The 24733-nt window shown below is 40.6% G+C and overlaps 1 protein-coding gene across 3 annotated transcripts in view; it reads left to right on the top strand.

The window, feature by feature from the left end:
* Positions 1-24733, top strand: part of TBPL2 (TATA-box binding protein like 2) — a 559024-nt gene that overhangs the window by 352630 nt on the left and 181661 nt on the right. For all 3 annotated transcript variants that reach the window (XM_044074426.1, XM_044074424.1, XM_044074425.1), the window contains one exon: positions 21739-21830. In XM_044074426.1, coding sequence (XP_043930361.1) covers positions 21739-21830 — 92 coding nt within the window. The remainder of the gene's footprint in view (positions 1-21738; positions 21831-24733) is intronic.

Genomic DNA, 24733 nt, shown 5'->3' with positions numbered 1-24733 from the left:
TTCAGTCCTGGCACCATTGCGCCTACCAGGATTGGGCACTTTTTTATCCTGGGTCTTGTGCACCCAGCTATCTTTTATTTTTGATTTACTTCTGTCCATGATATATGCTATATAAATACAGTCTATATACCAGTGTCGCCTTGGTGAGATTTTATGAAAATAAACGGGTCTACCTTGCTAAGGTACTCGCACAGACTTGAGGATTGCACTGCTTCTGGTAAGGGTAGTTTAATGTTAAGATTCCTAGCATTTAGCAGCATAACCTTGAGGGTGTTTTTAGATGGAGTTTTTATGTTGGCAATTTTGTCCTTGAGACACTGCCTAAAAATGGCACTACAGGGGTGGCAAGACCCTTAGCCAGTATCCAAAATTCCAGGGGTGACAGATGAAGACCATCACTGGCAAAGCATCGAAGTCTGTCATTCATGTTATCCCAGGCTAACAGATATTGGATCCCATTAGACTGACACCAGAAACTAAGCCAATTATTTGTCAATCATTTTCTGTTTGTAATGAGGCATCATCTTAGGTGAAGGTAAAATGCTGCTTAAGGCTAGGGACATACCTTCCTGAGACTTAGTCCAAGGCCACAGTCATGTCTTTCTTCATATAGTCCAGAGAGGTACGTCTCAAGTCATTCACACCACCTTCAACTATGACGGAGTCATAGCAGCACCTGTTGTTGAGAGACTTGAGTGCATGTGTGATATGGCATCTCCTGGCACCTTGCAGACAGCTGACTGACCTTTTCCTTATCCATCCTAGTTAAAGGGACAACCGTGTTTCATGATGAAATCACCTATGACTAATATGTTTGGTTTTGTGGTTTGCCTTAAGGACTTGACAAGTGAGACACTGGTACATGAGCTATTGTGCTCTGCAGTGGAAGTATTGTATTATGTGTAGCATGTTTGTGTTTGGGAGGTCTCTGGTGTTTAGGCATGTTTAGGTATGTTTCTGGTGAGGACCTTCACATATGTAGGTATGTGTGATGTGGGTTTGGGTGGAGTAGGTGAGGTGTGCATGTGGCAACCTGCTCATTGTCTTTTGTACTAAATGGTGTATGAGAAAACATGGATTCAAGGTTCTTAATATAGTTGCATCTCTCACATGTTGAGTTTGTGTGGTCTAGGAGTAGAGGGTTGTCAGTGAACATGAGACAGTTGCTACACTGCCTCAGGATGCCCATGTCAACTAAGCTGGCTGGGGAAACTGTGGGAAATTGTCCATCCATAGTGTCAGGTAAATTTATATGGTCAGGAAAAGAAGTTGCCCTTAGGAATGGCTAGTGGGTGAGAGTTGTGTTGGTACCTCTGAGGCTAGGCCTAGTGTTCCACTTGATAGTAGAGCAGGGCCATGAAAAACCTCTGGAGGACCACAAGTTAAGTGGTAAGGAACAATTTAGCAAGCAATACGTTTGGGTCCAAGCCACTATTGGTGACCACCGCTATGCATCAGTGCATGATGGTGTGTTACATGCAGACAAGTGCAAACACAGGCCTTAAACAAGAGATGACTCTCTTAACTAAAACTAGCCAATAATGATGCTGTCTCTGAACACTACTCCAGTCACCCAAGATAAGATGGGACCCAGAGAGCACTCTCCTCCCACAAGGGTGTAGACAGGCCCTTTACTACAAGGATGGCTTAAGTTTGATGCTCAGAAGTTGCAAAACAGACCCAGAAAGAGAAAACCTGGAACTGGGCTATGCTACAGCTGAACTAGTACAGTATACAGTAAAATGTGGCAATTCAGACAATTCAAGAATGCAAATACAAATTAAACGTGCAATATAAGAGCAAAAGCAGGCACTTGTAGCTAGTTGGAAGCAACAGATGCCTCAGATCATTCATAATCTTCGTGAAGAGCTAGTTTTAGTGTTCAAGTGATATCCAACAGTCTAGATTCAGCAAGTCTGAATCTAGTCTATGCTATAAAATGCAGAAGTACTAGAAATTCAAAGTGCATAAAATCACAGCCACAACAGCAAAAAAAACAATTTAAATAAAACAGCAATTCACCAGCAATTCCCAGCTTAGAAGGATGTAGACCACACATTCCCACCACAAGTGTCTAGACCACAAACCATCCCAATATAAAACTGGTTTTAGAGCCCAGGTGCTTAAGCCAGAACTAAGACACGTCAGAAGACAGATACAGTAGGCTTTTAACCAGTAATTTTCAGATTAGAAGATAGTAGGCTATCTTCTCTTGTCACAAGAGTTTAGACCACAAATCCTGCCAATGTAAAGTAACTGGTTTGGAACCAAGTGCTTAAACCAGAATAAAGATACTTAGAACAACAGGCACAATAGGCTTTCACCAGCAATTCCTAGCTCAGAAGGGTGTAGGCCACACACGTCTAGAACATAACCCTCCCAATGTAAAATAACTGGTTTGGAGTGCTTAAACCCGAACTAAGACAATTTCAGAATAACAGACACAATGAGCCTTTAACCAGCAATTCCTAATTTAGAGGAGTGTAGGCTATCCTGTCCTGCCACAAGAGTTTATACATTTGATACAGTCTCTCATCTCCCTATTTTCTGAATCAATTCTCAAAAATTGCTCTCTCTTCCCTCCCCCAATTGGTTCTCAAGTTACCTGTCAGACAAGCAGGCAGTCAAATGGCAGAACTTTCCATATATTCACAACTCTATCGGTGTTCTCCAAGGCTGTATTTTTGGTTGTTTCCTATTTAACGCCTTTATTAATAATCTTCAGTCTTCATCCAGTCATGGCACTCTCGCACATGTGCAGATGACTCTATTATCTGTTCCACTGATATCATGTCTAATCTTCAACAAATCACTCAACTGGTCTTGATGTCCATTGAGACCTGGCTCATTGACAGTCAGCTGACACTTAATCCACATAAAACTAAGCTATTCCTTTTTTACCCCTAAGAAAAAAACCTCTCTTAAACAAAGCCCATTTCACCATACAATCTCAAAACAACACAATAATTGAAGTTGTTACTTATACTAAACTATTGGGAGTCATAATAGATGAACATCTAAAATTTGACCTGCACATACAGCACAATATTAACAAAACACACCAGAAACTAGGCATTCTCTATTAGCACAAGCACTTTCTTAACTCGTCCACAAAACAATCACTTGCTATCACTTATCTACTCCTCTCTCATCTATGGTGCCCCATTACTTACTGACCTACAGTCCTCCCTAAAAACTAAGCTCAAAACATGCTGTAACAAAATCGCCAAGTTTGCTACAAATGCTAAATATTCTTTCCACCACTGCTCTAAATTCCCTCAGTTGGCTTGAATTCCCGCACCATCTCATCTACTCAAAATTGACAACTACGCATAAAATAATTCAGAAACCTTTAGCCTGCCCTGCATTATTTAGCAACTACCTACCCAAGAGACCTCTCAGATCTGAAAATCATCAACTTTTGCTAGTACACAAGCCTAACCTATCCGCCAGTCAGCTTCTATACTACTGTACTATAGCCGTAGCCTGGAACACCCTTCCATTAACAATCGGAACAAACCAAATCCTAGCATCTTTCAAAACCTCTTTATGAGGGTACCTCTCTTCATCCTGGAACTGCTCTTGCACCAAGCCTCCACCCCTTAAATCCTGACACCCACTACTTCCTGAATATATTGTATTACTGATTCGTTTATCTACCATACTGTTCTTTCTAACTTCTATCAATCCCAAATTAACATGATCCTACAAAAATATCTTGAGATAATCTAATTGTTGTTTTGGCAGAAGTTTTGCATAATATCAACCTTTTTTACTTGTATTTCTTGTCTCACTCTGTAAATTAGGTTTGTATGACTTGTAACTAATTAATTAAAGTTTAGATTACTTTAATTGTTAAATACTCGTCTATGTTCATTTTTATTGTGTAGCTTTTCTCCATGGGTCTCCACTGAAAATGTGTTCTTATTGACCCAGTGGACTATCCTGGTTAACAAATGTCAATAAATAAATACAAATATTGCAGTGAAGATGCATTGGATTTGATTCGGGACCTCGCATGTATAAAGCATGCACTCTACCTCACAGCTGCATCATCATTGCCACACCTGGCAGTCATCACAGATGACTAAAATTCTTGCTTGTTCATGAGCTGCTTCTTCATCCACTGGTACAGGGTTTGAATCTTTATGCCTTCATTTGCCTACTGTACGACCCTGAGGAAGTTACTTAATCAGACAGTGCCTTGGGGCAATTGGGAATTTGAGCTAGGCTTCATTATAGTCTCCAGGACTGTGTACCTAGTAAATATCTATGAACTAGAGGAAGAGGAATGGAAACAAGTTATACAGATAATATGCATACATGAAGATTCGGTAACATAACTTACAGTTGACATAAGGGACACTTGGGAAGAACTTGATATCTGCATAAGCATACAGCCACAAGAAGGGCAGGATCTTTGTCTTGTGAGTAGTTTGGTATTTTAGGAAAAATCTCACTGCAGAGAGAGACATAGGTTTGAAAGTTTCAGGGGTATAATTTGACTTAATGATGGCTGTTGCCCTGGTATGTGGACAACAAATTATTTCTACGCAAATTAGAAATCCTTCCAATGAACTAGTACTTCACTGTATGACCAGGTCATAATGTAGACTGATATAGCCCTCACTGTGACTCAAATGACCAGAGTTCAAATGGTGAGTCAGGCAGGGGAGGATAGGAGTGAGCAGCCAATGCCAACTCACTGATCCTGGATGGACAGAATGGTAGCTTCTGACTAGCTGCATTTGCTACCATACAAGCAGAGGCTTTTAAAGTACCAGTATCAATATGCAATGAGGATGTGTGTTTGGCACGTACCAGCACAGTGATGGCAGCTCTAGATTTGGATATGTAAGAACACCACATAGAGAAAGGACAGCAGGCCCTTGCAGTGACCCACACACCCTATCAGGGGAGGGTTAGGGACTAAAATATAAAAACCCTGCTCTCCACACACATGATAGTTCCCTGTAGGCTTTCTCAGTTGGATGAGTGGCAGTTGTTGTGTCTTTCGGCTTTTCCCGGTTAGGGGTCACCATAGCAGAAACTCCGGTCCGCTAATGATTGGCAGTAGATTTTTACGTGCCGAGTTGCCGGCCCTGATGCACAACTTTCAACGAAGGTATGCCCATTCATGCATGTCTCCACACAAGACACTCTAGCTGAGAATCGAACAGGACAATGTCTTACTGTAAGGTGACAATGCTATCGCAGCACCACCTAAAAAAGGAAAGCAACTAGGTTGGCTTTACAGCTGCAGGGTTGATGGCCATATTAGTTCTTTCTATTAGGCCCTTGAACTGTGAATTGGGATGTCTGGTAGAGAAAGATTGGTATTCTGTTCAGTGGACAGATGACTGCAGGGAAATCTGATGGTCTCCAGATGGTTGGGATTTACCAACCTTCATACCTGCTTGCATTTTCCTCTAGTAACCTCTCTTCAATATGAGTAGTTACTAATATGGAACAAAGGTACCCAAGACTGATTGGGGAAAGCTGATAGTCTGCAGGTTGAGAGGCAAAAAGAATAAAAAAAAATTGTGCAGAAAAGATTGGTGTAGAAGATGTGTAATTAAATTGAACAATATATTATAAAGAATAATTGGCAGGTAAAGCTGTCTCTCAGGACTCCATTTAAAGGACACATGTATTTAATGTTTGCATTAGGGACTTAGAATTTTTCAAGGGAGTTTTTCATCAAAGTAAAATGATATGAAAATTGGAATGACACTGAGTAGCAGTTATGATTTTACCTTTTAATGGAAAATGTATGTAAATAGGCACGTAATAATAAGATAATACTTTATGTGCATAAATGAAGTTGATTTCTGTGCTGTGTATAAGAAATCACCAGGCCCAGTGTGCAGTGCTAGTAATGTGGGAAGCATTGGGCACTTCTTGACCTTTAATGAATATGTCACTAAAATTCTTGCTCGTGATAAAGGGTTCTTGGGCAGCATGCTTTATATGGTAAATAGGGTTCCAGATATCATCATATTCCTTTTTGTATAGCTTTAGTCCAACAAAGGGGATATGGTTGCTGTTTGGTGACATAGTATGAAGCTAAGGAAGAAAACAGGCAAAATATTAACGTTTGGTAACTAAAAAATGATTTGGTTTTAAGGATATAGATTACCAAAGCAGGCTGCAATCTTTGAATCTGTTGTCTTTAAATGCTGGATGGTATCAAAGTAATGTGCCTTTGGTCTGCAACCCATTTTGAAACTACGATCTTCAACAATGTTGCAGGTTAGTTGTGCTGTTAAGTACAGGTAGATTATGCAGGAATGTCATTGTACTTTAAGGTACAAACTTTCATATACTCCTTGGGCACTATTGATTTATTCAAGTTGTTGACTAGAGTAAGTTGGTTAATGAAGTTAAACTGAGATGAATAATGAGAAGTTTTAAAACTTTAGTGGATAGTTCTATCATCATTAAACCCCCTTTTTCCCATTTTTTACATGGGGTTAAGGTGTCATGTTAACGGTCACCATCTCTGTCGATTCAATGCCATGCTCCTGCCTCGTTCAACACTCATGCCTGACTGTCAGATTTTCTCTTGCATAATCTGTGCACCTCTTTGCTGGACAGCCCTTATTTCCTCTTGCTTTCTTCCTGTCTGTCCCAAAACTTCACCAGATTGTTTTCTGCTTTTCTGCACATGTGCCTGAACCACCGTAATCTGTTCCTTTGACCTTTTCTGCAATTGGAGCTACTTTGGCATCTGCTCTTATGCCCTCATTTCTTCATCTCTCCCACAGTGTGCATTCTACCACATATCTTAGGCACTTTGTTTCCATCACCTCTAGCTTCCTCATTTGCTCTACCTTTACTGCTCACGGTTCTGTACCATACAGTAGTACTGGTCACACTACTGTTTTGTACACCTTACTTTTCAGCTTTTTTTGATATTTTTTCTGTCGTACACTACACCTGACACTCTGTGCCAGTTGACTGTAGCCCCTCTGAGTCTAGCTTTGACCTCCTCATTCAGACTTCCCTTCTCCGCAACCACGCTTCCAAGATACTTGAAGCTGTTAACCTGTTCCACTATCTTCCGTTCTTTCTCATTTCTCAGCTTTTTCTGATTCCCCCATTTGCTGCCATTACCACTGTCTTATCTGTACTATTTCATCCCATGTCCCTTCAGTTTCGTATTCCATTCCTCTATTATTTGTTGAAGTTCTTACTCAGAGTTTGCTTGTAGGGACACACCACCTGCATATAGCAACTTTGTTGCTCTGTCCCCTTTGACTTGTTTACTAATGTAATCCATCCCCAGTATGAACAGCAACGTGAGTCATTGGGTCCCTTGTACATAGCCTCCACTAATTCTATCCGTGTTTCTGGGACTTTGAAAACCTGCAGTACTGTCCAAATCAGCTTCGTTGGGACCTTGTCATATGCTTTCTCTAAGTCTAGGAATACCCAGATGGACTCTCTCCTCATCTCTAGCTTCTTCTCAACTATCTGTTTCACTGCAAACAATGGGTCAGTTGTGCTGCATCTTAATCTGTGTCCAAACTGGTCATCTCCCACATTACTTTCTACTTCTTTGCTTATCCATTTATCAATCACCCTCTCCAGCCCTCAAAGTTTTTGCCGCCTTCTGAATTGCTTCACTCTGACAAGGGCAGTAGGGCCATGGAAAAAGTGGGTAAAAAGGTGTACAATGCTGCTACGCTGGCCTTTTGGGCTATGAATTACCAGATCCATATGACCAGGCATGTTTTATCCCCTCTCTCAGGTCTTTCAAGCTATTTCAGACCTTACAGATTCTGAGGGGAAAGCTTTGGTTCTCTCTTTGTTGGGCCCCTCTTCTTAAGGGGCTCGCCATTTCATTAAATGTAGTTATGATGCAGCTGATGCCTCTTCTAGAGCTGCTGCTTTTGGTTCTGTGTAAAGGCATTATTCCTGGCTTGGCCTTCAGCCTTGTCCTGATGATGTTAAGGTCAAACTGACCAATGCTTCTCTAAGTAATAAGAATCTCTTTGGTTCTGCAGCTGCTGAACTTTTTAAGCCCCTCCAGGAGAAGAGTAAAGCTATCCATGAATTGAAACATATATTTGTTTCTCCCTGTTCCCATATTTCAGAGGAATTATCCTACCCAGTCTGTCTTTGTTCGTAGACAGTCTTGCCCTCCTCCCAAAGGTAAAAAAGGGTTCTAGAAGGGCTCCTCCTGCTAGGTCTATTCAAACTCCTACAGCTCAGAAGCCTCCTTTTCCAGAAAAAACAGGTTCTGTCTGACTGTCATCTTATTACCTCCTCAGCCATGTTTCCTCTGTCTTTCTTTCCCCGTCTCTTCATAATTGGTTAAGTATCAGTCAGGATTCTTGGGTTCTATCCATCATTCGTCAAGGCTGTTACATGGTATGGAAATACCTTCCTCCTTTTTTGGGAATTCCTCAACTTCCACAGGAACAGCTGCCTTTCTCCTGGATGTTCTTCAGATCCTCTTGTCTGAAGGCACCAACCAAGCAGTTTCTGCTCCTCAAAAGGGGAGGAGTTTTATTCCAGAATGTTTGTTTCCCAGGAAAGCAGGCACCAGGAGAACTGTTGTGGATCTTTCTTAGCTCAACACTTTTTAAAGGTTCATTCCTTTCCAATGCTATCCCTTCAAACTCAGTTTCCTTTCTTACCTTAGGCCTTCTTAGGCATCCTTGAGATCCAGAGAGACTATCTCCATATTCCTATTCATCCCCATTTCAGGAAATTTGTATGTTTCTCTGTTTCTTCTTTGCATTTTCAGATCTCCTTCCATTTTACTGTTGCAGTATTTATTACAATAGGGATCTCTTGTCAAGGACAGCCTGATGTCCGGCCAATATACCAAAGCCTTTAAGTTACTTTAAGGTATGCCGTATGTCTCACACATGCTCCTCGCATAGGGTAGGGCATAAAGGTGACACTTAGATGTTCCATCATCAGCACTTCTTTGCCGCCAGTCTAAATGTCATCTCTTGATCATCTTTATGAACACTCATTCCCATTGCTGGTTCACCAAGCCATTGCAGATATGTTCTCTGTTGGGGTTTATTGTCTCATCTTTTTATTTTTTTATTGCCTGTGGGGTTTCCTGTCATCCAAGAAGGGAAATGCCAGTGTGGGAGACAGATTCCACATAAACACCAAAATGAGTAGAGCTCGTTTTTCTTTGGTGCTTCTCACAACCATACTTCTGTTCAATCTGTCAGGTTTTGGTTCCCAAATCCTCTGTAGTGGGCTTTTTTCTTTGACTTTGTATATGGAGGATCAACATCTCAAGCTTTTAGCTAAAGACACAGTGGAAGGAACTTCCTGCTCTAAGTGGCAGCTGTCCATGAAGTAGGCGAAGAAATCTAGGCTGGATTCTTCTGCTACACAACCTCCTCCAGACATCTCTCCTGAGGTGAGTGAAAGCCCTGTGGTTCAACCAGCTCCATTGTTGGGTTCTTTGACTGCAACCAGTTTAGAGGCTGGTGGGGATCCAAACTTATGCATGCCCTGGGAGGCCTTCCAGATGTTGGCATCGGAGGTTCGGGGGACCATAGCTGATTATTTCTGAGGGTCTTAGGGGTGTTCCTCAAATTTTAGTCAGGGAAGAAGTTCCCACTACAGTTATTGAATGCTTTCTGGAGTCAGAGCCTTCTACCTTTCGTAAGGCTGACATCCCCTTAAAGAAAAAAAGCAGAAAACTAAACATATTACTCCAGCTCCTAAGGACCCACAGATTGAATGGCAAAATTTCACTCAAGGGTTGTTTTTTAATGATTTGATGGCTTTAAAATTTCCTCATGGAGTTTGTTCCAGCTACTCCTTGGTCCTCTACCCCCCTTAAAAGAGCCAGGGAACAGGATTCCTCTGAGGAGGAGGCAGACTCAGATGAGGAATCCCTTGCTTACTCCTCTCAAATTTCTTCTCCTTTAGATTATGGATCTGAGGAACAGGAATCTACTAGTCCTGATGCTCCTTTTAAGGAAATTTCATTTGGGGACACAATCTCTAGAATGATGGGGGTTTAAGTGGGATTCTGCTCATGTTTCTAAAGTACAGAAAAGGTATTATGAACTCCTGCAGATGGATTCTCCCAGAGCTTCTGCTGTCTCTCCTATTTTGGCTGCATTGTTGGATGCCTTTTCTAATTATTCTAAGGCTTTTGACTCCCAGCCCCCTGCCCCCAAGAAACCTGATAGGTTTTATAAGGTGCCTGAGGACTGTAAATGTCTGCACAAGTGACCTTTTACTGACTCCTCAGTAGTGTCTGTGGCTTTTGACAAGCCATCTCTATTGCTATCTTTTTCTAAGTTACTGCCTTCTGATAAAGATAGCAGAACAACGGAAAGGCTGGGGAAAAAGGTTTATACCTCTGCTACTTTAGTTTTAGGGCTGTCAGTTAATAGACCCATATGTCCAGGTACATGTTGGCTCTTCTTTCCCAGATTGATCTTCCTGACTCTGAAGGAAAGACTTCTGCTCTTTTCCTGTTAGGGACTTGATCCTAGGTGGCTCGTCATTCATCGTGTAGTTATGATGCAGTAGATGCTTCCTCTAGGGGTGCTGCTTTTGGGTCTGTGATGAGGAGACATTCTTGGGTTTGGCTTCAACCTTTGCCTGATGAAATTAGGTCTAAGTTGATGGATGCTCCTGTGGACAATAAACACTTCTTTGATGAAGCTGCTGCTGCTTTGTTCAAGTCCTTCAGGATAAGGGCAATGCTTTACAGGAACTTAAACATGTTTTTGTTTCTCCTGTTCCTAAGTTTTAGAGTAATTACCCCAATAAGCCAGCCTTTGTTTGTAGGCAATCTTGCCTCCCACAAGGGCAAGAAAGGTGGGAAGTGGGCTCCTCCTACTAAAGCTACTCAAACTTCATGCTCCAGAATTCTCCTTTTCCTGATAAGCCAGGTGCTGTCTGACTATTCTATTCTTCCCAGCCACTTTCCTTTTTCTCGTCTCCTTTCTCTCTCTCTCCCTGTTTGGTTAATGATTGCACAGGATTCCTGGGTTCTGTCCATCATCTGCCAAGGGTATTTCATGGTCTAGAAATCTCTTCCCCCTTTTATGGGAATTACTCAGGATCATAGGAGGTTAATAAGCTAATGGCCCAAGACAACACAATGTTACAAGACTAACCAAGTTCAACTCGTGTTCCCAAGGGTCTTTTGTTAAATCAGACAGTAAAATCAGCACCTATTGCCCTGTCCAAGTGGGATCCAGGTGAAATCCCTGGGGTGAATTTCCAGTTACCCATCCACTCATACAAATTATGCTTATATAGGGCCAACAAGGGACTTTAACATGAATAAGAAGCTTATTCCAAAGGTGAGGCAAATCTGTCTCTCCAGCAAGTTCTGTTGATGTCACATACCAGGTTAAGGTCCTTTGAGCGAATGACCCATGTGCCATTAGACTTGTGAATGTGCAGCATTTCCATTAAAGCTGGGTCAGAGATTGGTCTATATTGCAAGGAACAGATTGCCTCTGAGCAGTCTGTATGACACAGAGTAAAGTGACAATGATTTCAGTCTGTCTGCATAAAGATCTTGAAGACCCTGAATTGTCTTTGTAAGGAAGCTTTGTGGTGTCTCCAATTGTTGCAGGGCTCCCTCTTCATCCACCTCTTCCTTCTCAGGAGTTGTTCACAGATGCCTCAGACATGGGATGGGGAGCAGCTTTTGGTCCCCAAAGGTGTAGGAAGTCTGATCACTTCTTCAACAGAAAGACCACATGAATGTCCAGGAGATGAGAGCTCTTCTGCTGGCTCTTAGACCTTTCATCCTCTTTTGTCCCCAGAACCTCTCAAGGTGTTTACAGACAATAACACAGTGATGTGGTATGTCAACAAACTGGGGGGGGGGGGGGTCAAGGTCTTATCTTTGCCGGTAGGCACTCCTAGTGTGGGAACTAGCTATCTGGTTCCAAGTGACTCTTCAGGGCAAAACTTTGTGGCAGACTGCCTGAGCAGGTCCATATCTCAATCCCACAAATGGACGCTTCACAGGGATGTGTTTCTGGACATTGTCCACAAGTGAGGTACTCCTTAAATGGATCTTTTTGCCTCCCCTCTGAACAGACAACTTCCTCTATTTTGTGCCAGAGTCCCAGGTGTTCTGGTTTGGAAGGTGCTTTCCATCCCTTTCCCCTCATTCCAGAAGTCCTGTTCAAAATACAACAGGATGCTCCCATAATCTTGTTGCTGACTCCATTTTGGCCGAGACAGCATTTGTTCCCTCTTCTGCATTTAGCCAAGGGCAATCATCACAAGTTACCTCACAGGGTGGACCTACTCACACAAAACAAGGGATCTCTCATCCATCCCCACCTGTCCACTCTTCAGCTGACATTGTAGGTGATAGCATTTTGATTCCACATGGACACCTTTTTTCTGAGGATGTGTTTAGGGTCCTGCAGGAGGCCAGGAAACCCACTACTAGGAAATACTTATCCAAATGGAAGTAGTTTCCTGTTTGTGTGTTTCTCATAACCTTGATCCACCTTCTGTGGATGTTCCTTTTGATTCTATTATCTGTGTGAATTGCTCAATGCTTGGCTGTCTTTTTCTTCTATTAAGGCCCACTTATCAGATATGTTTGCTCATCTCTCTTTATTACCTCCTTTAACTTCTAGATTTGAAGCTAAACAATTCATTAAAGGCATCATTTTATATTAGGCCTCCCAGGAAGCCTGTCCCTCCTCCCTGGGATCTTAATTTTGTTTTAAAAAAATTTGATCCAGACTCCTTTTGCACCTGCAGCCTCTGCTTCTTTGCAGCATTGCTCTTGGAAGACTGTACATTTGTTAGCCCTTACTTCTACCAGATCAGTGTCCGAGCTCCAAGCCCTTATGACTTGTCCTCCTTTTTTTGTTGCTTCATAAGGTCAAGGGTGTCCCTTCATACTAATCTTTCTTTTATGCCCAAGGTGGTGAATAAGTTGTCCCTTGATCAGTCTATTCATTTGCCCACTTCTTCCATTCTCCACAGTCTGCCAGTGAGAAGGTGCTACACACAATGGATGTCCATAGACACTCAGATTTTATTTGGATAAGACTATTAGGAAATCTCATCACCTCTTTGTTTCCTTTCATCCTAGGTCCTTAGAATTAGCTGTGTCCAAGCAAACTATTTCTTCTTGGATATCTAAAGCCATTTCTTTATTATTCCTTTCATGGTAAGAGCCTTCCTTCTGTTAAGGCTCATACTAGACATGTGGTTTCTTCTGATTCTTTTTTCAAGGGTTTGGATACTAGCTCCATTCTTGAGGCAGCTACCTTAACTTCTGTGCATACATTTACCAAGCACTGCAAATTGGATGGAATTTCCAGAGCTAGAGCCGGTTTTGCTAGGACCATCTTTCATGGCTTCCTACAGGGCTCTGCTGGTCCTTCCTCCTCCCTCTCTTGCTGTGCTTTGGCACTCTCCCTAGTGTAATGAATGCTGCAGCAGTGAAATGGAAGGACATAGTACAGTTGTGTAAAATATTACTGTAACGGTAGGTGTACTTCACTGTTACAGTATTCACATTCTCCCTCCACCCCCTGGTTTATTTCTCTTTGGGATGTACTGATTACCTCTCTTCCTTGGACTGGCATTCCTACTGGGGCTCTCAGTTTTGAGGATGGTTTGTCCAGACATACCTTTATGCCCTATTCTATGTGAGAAGCATACATGTGTGATACAGTGTACCTTAAAGTAACCTAAAGACTTTGGTATACTGTCTAGATATCAGGCTACCCTTGGCAAGGGATCCCCATTGTAATGACTACTGCAATAGTGACGTGAACATCCACTGTTATGGTAAGAATTTACACAACTGTACTTTTTCTACTGCCCCAAGGGTTTTCACCAAATACCTTGCCCCTTTGATTGCTTTCTGCAGAATGAGGAATACAGATGTTTCCTTATCTGGACGACCTACTCATTCAGGCTTCCTCTCCGGAGACCTTGCTTCAACATTTTCACTATCCTATTTGCCTCTTGCAGAGCCTAGGGTTTACAATAAATTTCCAAAAATCCTTCCTGACTCCTCAGGATCATGTTTTCCTTGCATACAGGCTCCAGACCATTCCTATGCTGGTGCCCCTGCAGCCTCCCAAGACTTTAACTCTGCTTACATTTTTTTAAATCCCTTCTTCCTCTGGTCTCAATTACAGCCAGAGAGTTTAAGGGCTCTGGGGTACATGGCTTCCATCATTCCTATGCTTCCTCTAGCCGGGCTTTATATGAGAACGCTACAGTGGTTCCTAAAGTCTATCTGGTTTTAACATTCTCATCCTTTGGACTTTCCCATTCCTCCTCTTCCATGCATCAAGCTAGAGCTTCAGTGGTGGATTCATCAACTTTTTCCTCAACCCAGGGCTTTCCTTTCAGCCTCCAGTCCCCTCTGGAACTTTTTTTGTATGCCTCAGAAGTGGGATGAGAGCTCTCTAATGGCTCAGGGCCTTTGATTCCTTCATCAGAAGAACCATATCAGCATCAAATAGATGAGGGCTGTTCTTCTGGTCCTTTAGGCCTTCTATCTTCTATTCCTTCCAGAGCCCCTCAAAATCTTTACAGATAATACCACAGTGATGTCGTATATCATCTAGCAAGGGGGGACATAGTCTTACCTTTTGTGCAGACAAGCTCTTCAGGTTTGGGATCTGGCTGTCCAGTATCAGGTGACCCTTCAGGCTGTTTACAGTCCTTCAAAACAGAACATTGTGGCAGAGGCTCAGAGCAGGTCCATAACACAGACACACAAATGGATGCATCACAGAGATATGTTTCAGGACATTGTCAACCAGTGGGGAAGTCCTCAGGTATATCTTTTTTTCCTCCACTCTGAGCAGGCAACTTCCTCTCTTTTGCACTGGAGTTCCATGTCCTTTGGCTTGGGAGGTACATGGCCCTCCCTTTTTCCTGGAAGGGGGTTTCTTTATGTCTTTCCTCCCCTTCCTCTCATCAGAGGGTCCTGTTCAACACAGAACAAGACTCTTCCCAAAATATTGTTGGTGATCCCCTTTTGGCCCTGGCAGCATCGGTCCCCTCTTCTTCTCCACTTAGCTAAGGGCAATCACCACAAGTTACTTCACGTGGTGGACCTACTCACACAAGACAAGGGTCTCTCATCCATCCCCACTTGTCCACTCTTCAACTGACACTGTGGGTGATAGGTTTTGATCCCTTTAGGCACCTTTTTTCTAAGGACATACTTTGGGTTCTGCAGGAGGCCAGGAAGCCCACTACCAGGAAATCGTATATGTCCAAATGGAAAAGCTTTTCTGTTTGATGTCTTGCTTGTAACCTGGATCAACTTTCTGTGGAAGTTCCTTTGCATGAATTTCTCCATGGTGGGTTGGCATGCTCTTCAGTAAAAGCACATCTTTCAGCTATTTCTGCTTGTCTGCATTTGACTTCTCCTTTGGCTTCCATATTTGAGGTCAAACAATGCCTTAAAGGTGTCCTTTATACTATGTCTTCCAGGAAGCCTGTTTCTTCTTCCTGAGACCTTAATTTTGTTCTTGAAAAATTGACTCAGGCTTCTTTTGAGCCTGCAGGTTCAGCTTCCTTACAGCTCTGCACTTGGGAAAACTGTTGTTCGTTTAGCCCTTACTTCAGCTAGAAGGGTGACTGAGCTTCAGGCCCTTATGGTTGTAGTCTGTGGCAGCAAGGCAACGTGCTCACTTCTACATATCAGCAGATTACTTTGTTTTAGTGATGATAGGATGACAAGTATAGACAAGTGAATAAAGTAAACCAAAGGACTAGGAAACAATACTTATAATCATATTTAACAGTAAACCCTCTCCTGCTTTCTTGCTAACAAAAGACCAGCTAATGTCTCGTTGGTTTCCTCCACCTGCTTTGCTGCCCTGTGGTGTTTCTCTGCCTTGCATGCTAATGACCCTGATGTTTTTCAAGTTTTGTCAGAAAGACAGGTTTAGGTATCTGCCATCCCTTTTTTCTATAGCAGTATATCCGTGGTTATGCAAGTGTCTGTATATTTAGATACATATACAGACAAGCAGACACTACGTATATGGATGTGTATGTACAGCTCTACAAAGAACTTAACCTTTCTCTGCTCCTTCCTTGCATATGACCTGCTTGTACATACATGTGACTTTTGCTCTTTCTTTATTGTTTGTAGTGGTATTAGTCATCAAATAAAATATACTGATGTAGATTTAGTTAGACATAACTCAGTGAATGCACAGCTCTTTAAAACTGCCACAACAAAGAAATAGTTGCACTCATGATTTGGTGACTCCAATTAATTACGAGAGTTCAGGGGACTCCCATCCAGAGAGACCTTTACCTCCTCATTAAAACAGTGGTTTCATATTTTGTGAACTTGTTTGACAAAATGCTGTTTCTGAAATAGCATTCCTTGACATTCGTGTTGAGCCATTGACCATAATGTTTGGTGTATTTGATGCATCACACCAGAGATCCTCCTCATGGGGTATGCAAGCCTTTTCATTTGATTTTAGCACATCCTGTGGAATTTGAATACTTTCAGGATGGCCTTTAGTATCTCCTAGTTGAATGTGATATTTAGAGGAGGGGGTCCAAACAATTCAGAAATAGTACTTTGTGTAGTAATTCATAGATGGCTAAACTATAGATTCATCAAAAGAGATTACTGCTGCTAGGGCTTTGCCTATGTCTCAAAATGGAGTGATCTAAACTGAAGTATGATGTTACAGAGGGCAGAACTTCCTGCATGGGGGTGAAGGGACTTTGTCCCAAGAGGAAAAAAAATTATTTTCTGTATCAGTTGAAGGCCAACTCGGACTTTTTTTTTTTTCATTTTAGAATACTTTTGATTATTTTGCTTTCAACCAAATCTATTCATTTTGCTCCCGATCAGTGATGTATACATGTCCACTCTACCTCACTTGTGTGATTTTTCTCATATACACACACATTATTATTTATTAACATTTGTTTACCAGGATTGTCCAACTGGACAACAGGTGTTCTTTGGCAGCGGAGTCCTGGGGAGAGAAACTCCACAAGGTTACATAGTAATTTGGTGAAATAGTTAAAGTTTAACAGTGTTTATCAATAATTTAAAAAAAGAAAAGATTAACCATAGTTTAAAAAGTTCAACATGTTAATTAGACGAAAACTGATTACAAGATATATAGGTGAGCCTATATCATATATCATTCTACTGCTGTTACAGATTGCTTTATCACTGTTTATTCGTTAACTATGCTTAGATCTAAGTTTCTGTTCATATTAAATGACCATTAGCACCTAGTTTCATATTTTGCATTGAACCTTTTGGTTGTTGTACCTCAATACAGACAAATTAGAGGCTAGTATTATGGAGGGATGTTAGTGCAAAAATCACAAAAAATGAATGTGCTTTCTTTTTGCCATCTCTTGTAGGTTTGATTTTTGTGCCTTTTCGATATTGTGGTAGTTTGCAATGTCACATTCGCTGTTTTTCATGTGATTTAATGAAATTGACTGCTGCCACAATATAATAAGATGGGTGCGCCTGCGTGTGTGTGTATTCATATACATACACACACACATATAACATTGTAACTGAAACAGGGTATTTTCTTAGTTTTTGCTTGTAATGAGACACAGCTCTGTCTTTGCAAGTCTGCATTTATGTATTATATTAATTTTTTGCTATAAAATAAAGCCAGTGCTTTTTTTTCAGTAAGGGAAAGATATGGAATTTAACTATAGATGAAATGTGTTTAAATATTCTATCTGTATAGATGAAATGTGTTTAAATATTCTATCTGTACAAATATAACTAGTAAAATATTTCAGCTATGTAACTATTGCACTACTATGTATATAATATGTAATTATGAATGTATCCCTCTGATGCATGTATTTCTATGTATTTCACTTGCCACAGTTTAATGTATGACACCATAATGCAATAATGTGTAGTACTAATGAATGTAATGTGTGGCACTGTAATGCAGTAATGTAATCTGTGGTACTGATAAATGTATTTCTATATGTATTTAATATGTAAAATTTATATTTTCTGTTGGAGCTTTTCTCCTCGGGCCTCTGCTGAAAATGGGCATTTGTAGCCCAGTCGGACAAACCCAGTCAACAAATATAAAATAAATAAATAAAATATGTAAAACTGACTGTTTATAATCTTCTAAGCATTATTTTGACCTCTGCATAATAAATCTAATAGCATTATCTTTATTTCTTAAGTAATGTTCTCTTTATTCACTTTTAAGCTGTTGTGGATGGTATTTTATGCACTAAATGCATTCATTATGAAGGTTATAACTCCTTAGTGTTGTGGGATGTTCAAGGTATGACTCCATCTCCAATTGGCTCAATAACTTGAGCATACTGCCAGTGAGCTATTATTTTTTTTATAGTTTATATTTGGCTAATTCAGGAGTGGCAGGTAACTAATGTGCATGGTCTCTGGTCATATTCAGAGTGGTGGCAGTACTATCATGCCAGGAAAAAAAGCCACAGACGATTGGAAAAGTTTGACAGTCTATCCTGAAGTGTGTGTCCATGTGAGTGTTTGTGCGTAGATACTAATTTGCTTGCAAAGTAGTTACTATGGATAAAAGACACTATAAGGCATGTGTGAGAGAAGTTTCTGGTGTGCTAGATCAAAGACTTCCAGTCTGTAAGTGATCATTGTGCAGCCCTTGTATTGGTGTGAATGTTGCAAACCTATACCATGTAGTGCATATTCCATTCCTTTTATGCTGTTGGGTTCAGTGTGCATTTGGTGAATTGGTTATTGAATCAGATTGTTCATGTTAACTTATTGAATATCACTGCTTTGACTGTAGAGGCGATCCCTCTTTTATCCACTAGACACATCTGGTACAAATGAGTAGAGATCCCATGATTGTAGACCCCATCTTTATTCATACCCAGGTGGCATACTTGTGGTCAGTGGTTGGATTCAACCCCCCTTCAGTGCCAGTCATCTGTGACACTTGGTGGTAGTGACAGACTAGAAGCCAGAAGTTGGTGGCAGTTGAGGATAATAGAATTTAATTTATTTAGCCAAAATCAGCTATTTAACCCACAGCAGCACTGTCTTTATTGTTTAAGTAAATGTTTATCTATTTACTGTTAAGCTGCTGTGGCTTGTTTATTATTTATTTATGCGTTGAACTTCTCTGAGAAGGTTATCATTCTTTAGTACCATAGGTTGGCCCAATTGTGGCTTTGCTTCCAGTTAGTTTGATTGCTTGAGTATACTAGCAGTGAAGTATTAATGATTATAATTTATATTTGGCTAACTCAAGAACAGTAGGCAACTGATGTGCATGCTCTTTAGCCATACGCCAGGTGGTGGCAGTACTACCACACCAGGAAGAAATCTGTGTTGGGGTAGAGAATTCTGCCACTCTTCCCTGGAAATTGTAAATGTGTGAAGATACTAATTTGTCTGCAAAGCAGTTACAATGGAAAAGGGGCACTGGAAGATGATGCAGTTCATAGAGAGAAAAGGGCCTGGCATGAGAGCCCAAAGAGTTTGCTCTGTAAGTGATTAGTGCGGAGTCTTAATGTGGGTGTGGATGTTGCAAACCAGTGCAGTGCATGTTCCTTTTATACTCTTGGGGACAGGTTGCACTGGTGAATTGGTCATTAAATCCAATTTGTGTGCACTTTTATTTTTCTAACTTTACCACTGGACCAATGGTTTGACTTGAGAGATGACCATTCCTGTGGAAACCATCAGACCTATATGGGACAGTTGAGCAAGATCCTAGGATCATACCCTGTCACCCTTACATACTCTGGTAGTGCACTGGTGGGATTCAAATCCCAGTCAATGTCAGTCATCTCTGATATTTGGTGACAGTGAGTGGCCAGCCATCACACCCTTTTCTAGTAGGCTACTGTTACTATGGATTTTACCTCTGTAGTCCACAATTTCTTCCACTCCCTGTCTGCAATGATGTGCAGAAATGGAATGAAGCTTTCTAAACAAATGAAGTAAAGGAAGGAACATGCATTTTTGTCATCTTATTACAGTTCTTGACTTGTCCTTTTCGTGATTTATTCTCTCTGTTGGAGTTTACTTTGCTTGTTCTTATAAATCCAGCCTTGTAAGTTAAGTAATCATTTTTGTTTCACTTCTAAAATGTAAGTAAAGCATGCTGTTGTACTCAGGGTGGTCCTAAGAGAGTAGTGTTTTATTATTCTCCTTTATATTTTTGTCTCTCTCAAAAAAAGTTATCAGTCTTTGCCATTAAGAGCCATTCTTTTAAGATGGTATATAGTGCCCATTCCCTCCTGTTTGTATAGTTCACAACAGTTCACGTGAATTCTGTTTTTTCTAATCCTTAACCTCAGCCTCCTCATTCCCCTGCCTACACTGTATCATTTACTTCCCAGCTTATCTTTTAACATTCCCAGTTTCTTTCAGAATTTCATTCCTTTTAGCTGTGGTGTACATTCTTGTATGATTTGTTTTTACTCCTATAAATTACATGGTTGTGTTATCACTGCCTCTCATATATAATCCCTACTGTTGCAGATAATATTTTTGGTGAATATAGACTCTTAGTTTCCCATCTGTCAGAGTATCGTCTGTGAAAGAACAACCTGAAATACTGAAGCTAAAGCTTGGATGTTTGTAAAGCAAATGAAATAGACATCCAGTAAGATGCACTGTAGTCTTTGTTGTATGAGCTTTCTATAGTGTAGTCACTAAATTCTTCCTTTTGTTGGAGGTGGATACTAAATCGTAACTGCACTAACTGTCCCATCAATAAGCAAGAAAAAAAATTCAACCCCCCCCATTGTTTATTTTCTCCTGGATTTGGAGTGTTTGTTGGTTTGATATTGACAGTTTATAACACATTGTATGGTTTATGTCATATTGCATAGTATGGCCATATCAGACAAGTGTCTGTGTAATAATATCTAAATGTCTCGACCTTTATGTGGTCCAAGTACAAAATATATTTGTGTGTTCAAACATACATCTCTGAACATTATTATTTGCCTTCTTATGCTATTTTTCCTGTTTTGTGACTGTAGATGAAGTTCTAATTCTAATTCATGTTTTTATTTCACTCTTGCATTTGCTTTATGTTAATGTCTCGGTGAGGCTTCACACTTCATCTGTTTCACTATTACAAACATTTGTAAGAGAAGGTACCAAATCGATTACAGCTTCTAGGACCTGCTAATAGTGTCTGTTCTTGTTGGCTATAACAGTAGTTTCAGCAATTTTACCTTTCAGACACCGAGATGTTGTACAGCAAGCAGTAGATGTTCTACGTCTCAAAGCCATGATAAAACACCATTTAGCATTTTGCAATAATCTCTCCAATTCCCTGTAAACATTTCAAATATCAGTAACTGCAGACTACTGATTTTCTGAGACGTTTCAATTCTGCATGTGTCTTGCAGATTGCTGCACACTTACTGCTAAAAAAAATGAAAGTGACATTAAAAGAGGAATTGAAAACTGGAGCAAGAAAAACCTATACTGCATTTTTTTTGTAGGCACAGTCATTAGTTGACTGAGCTCTTATCTGTTTACAGGTTATATAAACAATAGGTTGGAAATGAATGTGTTTGGGTGATTATGATGCCTTTATAGTGCTGTTTATCCCAAAATTTCTTGTGTCTTATAGGTTGAATAAAGTAATCATTGCATGCTGTAGTGTGTAAAGAACCACAGTGTAAAAAACTGTAGAACCAGTGTATCTCTTGATAGAAATCACCCAAAAATCTGCATTCAGACGGATTTTGGTAATAAAATTATATTGTACCGTTTCCCTTTAGAGATTTGCTGCAGTAATAATGAGAATCCGAGAGCCAAGAACAACAGCGCTTATCTTCAGCTCAGGAAAAATGGTTTGCACTGGTGCAAAAAGGTATGGGAATGTTCTGTCTGTATTGATGGCTATGTTTCACAGATCTTTGTTGTGCACACGAACATGACAGTCGTTTCATTTTGCTTTTACAGTTCCATTTTGGTTAAACCTTGGTTTTGGTGTAGCAACTCTTCAATGCTACATACATTTTTGGCAAAAATCAAGGGCAAGTTTTTATTGTGAAATTCCATGATGGGTATATAGAACTAGTATTGTATGAAGCAGAGTTTCCATTTTTAAATAATATGCTCTTGAGGACAAGATCTAAGAAAATAAAATTGGACTCTCTCCATTTTTTTCTTGTCCCAATAGGAATAGTATAGTTGTGTTAAGTAAACTTACCATCGCAGTAGATATTCTAATAGATTGCTTTTGCTATAGACTAAACTGCATGGGTTATATCCTCCCTAGGATATTACCATTAAGATCCCAAGGGGGAGCCACCTGCTTTCTAAGGGAATGGAGATGTACGACCCCTTTCAAAAACTGCTTGATAGGATTGTTGGAAAGGTAGGATCTAAGGAAAGAAAAGCAGAAAAGACAAAAAGGATTCTTGATGGATGAGTAAGAAAGGCCAGAGGAGGAAAACAACCACAGAAGTAATCTAGAACCAGAGGCACCTTGACCTTAAAAGGGTCTTTGCTCCTAGCATAGCACAGTGCTATGCTGGAAAGTTATATTTAACAAATTTTCCCTTAAAACCCAGGCAGAAATAGCCATTAGCCGAGCTACTCTGTGATTGTTTATGAAAAGCCACCCCTAGTGACAGTCTTCAACCTAACATTATGGGCAGTGGACTACCCTTCTTTTTCCTGCCAACCTTGTTAACTTGGGTCTCTTGAGACAGTATAACAATTGCATCATGTGCACAAACAACCCTCTACTAATAACAGTCTAGTACAGAGTGCGAAAGCTGTATTTACACCAAGAATCTAGAATCTATGCTCTCTCTCACTCAAAACAGTAGCACAGTGAAGGTTGTCAACTCACCAATCACTACATATTCACATAGTACCACTACTCATACACACAGCATGCATCAAACACATAAATCCACATGTGTGGAGGTTTTCTCAATAAACTTAGCGAAATACCAGAGACCTCCGAAACACAAGTCTGCTGCAGCTAACACAGTATCCACAGCACCCATGACGCACAGCAACAGCAGTGTTTCACCCACCAAGCCTGTAAAGGTGTAACACTCAATAGCCAAGTTTTCTTGTCATTGGAGACTCAGTAGTGTAGACACACAGCTGTCCCATTTACCAGGTTGGACAAGGAGAAAGTTATGGTCAGCTGCTTGTCCAGTATCAAGATTTGCCAAATCATGCATGCACTTAGGTCTCTCACCAACAAGTATCGTTATGAGTCTGTCATAGTTTGTTGATGTGAATGACCTGAGATGTACCTCACTGGACTATATGAAGAAAGATCTGGTCGAGCACTGAGTATGTGTCCCAGGCAGGTATGTCCCTAGCCTTGAGCAGCATACTACCCTCACCTAGAATGATGCCACAGTATAAACAAAAAATGATTGATTTGAATAATTGGATTAGTTTTTGATGTCATTCCAAGAGGATCCAGTTCCTGTCTACCTGGGAAGCCATGATCAACAAACCTTACTGCTTTGCCAGACATTGTTTGTACCTGACACCCCTAGGCTTTTGGCTGCTGGCAAAGGCTCTTATCCTCCCCCATAGTGTCTTTTTCAGGCAAGGTCTCAAACATTATTGACGTGAAATTAACCAGTCAGAGCAAAATAACGGTCATGTTGCTAAATGCTAGGAGCTTAAACCAAAAACTGCACTCCCTGGAGCCACTTCTATCACTAGAAGATGTAGATGGTGAATATTTAATACAGCACACAGTGATTGAAACTGTAGACTCATTTAAGGACCTGGGTATATGGGTAGATTCAGCTATGAGTTTTTCTAATCATATCAACCAATTGGCTAATGATAGTTCTAGAACTATAGGTTGTATAAAAAGATTTATAAATTCTAGGAAATCAATCATAATGAAGTCATTGTTTGTTAGTTGCATTAGACCCAAACTGGAGTATGGAATAACAATATGGAAACCCTATAGGAAAACAAGCATGAATAAACTGGAAAGAGTACAGCGGAAATATACTAATGGCATCCATGGATGTAAAAGTCTAAGTTATTATGAAAGACTAAAATATCTGAACTTGTACAGTGTTTCTTACAGATATCTAAGAGGAGATCTTTTTCAGGTATATAGGGCATTTAGGGACAACTACCTGGGAATGTTTGGGGTTTCAAAAAGTACTAGAGAATCATCAGACAACCTATGTAGAAGATTCTATAGGAATGAGAAGTGTACTAATTGGTTCTCTGACAGAGCAGCTGATGCTTGGAACAGGCTACCAAATTACATTAAAGCAAGTTAGTTTAGATATTTTTAAGAACAGCCTGGACATTTATTATGGGAACAAGTGTTTTGGCATATTGGCAAGCTAGAAGGGCTTTAATGCCCGTGCTTGAAACATTTGTATGCATGTCTGTGCAGTCACAAAACCTGGATTAAGGCCTCAGAGAGTACCCCAGCCCTGCAAGGCTACAATGCCTTCCACACCTATAGACCACAAAATGAAAGTGTGAAAACCAAAGGAGGCAGTGTTTCAATCTATATTAGAGATAAATTCACCTCACATCTAGTTAGACTGGGACAACTTCATGGAGTTACTTGAGATCCAGGTTACGGTGGATAAGACCTCATTCAAGTCCTAGCCAGTTATAGATCTCCCTCCATTGATCACGACACCCATGAAGCCTGAAGACAATTCAAATTTTACTGAACACACTGGTTATGAGAGATTTCAGTTATCCCACCACAAACTGGGAAACCTACTCTAGCCCAAACTAACTAGCACAAAAGTT

Source organism: Protopterus annectens, chromosome 6.part0, assembly GCF_019279795.1.
Source record: "Protopterus annectens isolate FY-2018-M chromosome 6.part0, PAN1.0, whole genome shotgun sequence".
Classification (NCBI taxonomy): domain Eukaryota; kingdom Metazoa; phylum Chordata; order Ceratodontiformes; family Protopteridae; genus Protopterus; species Protopterus annectens.
Note: the sequence above shows the minus strand (reverse complement) of the source record. Positions and strands in the feature narration are given on the sequence as shown.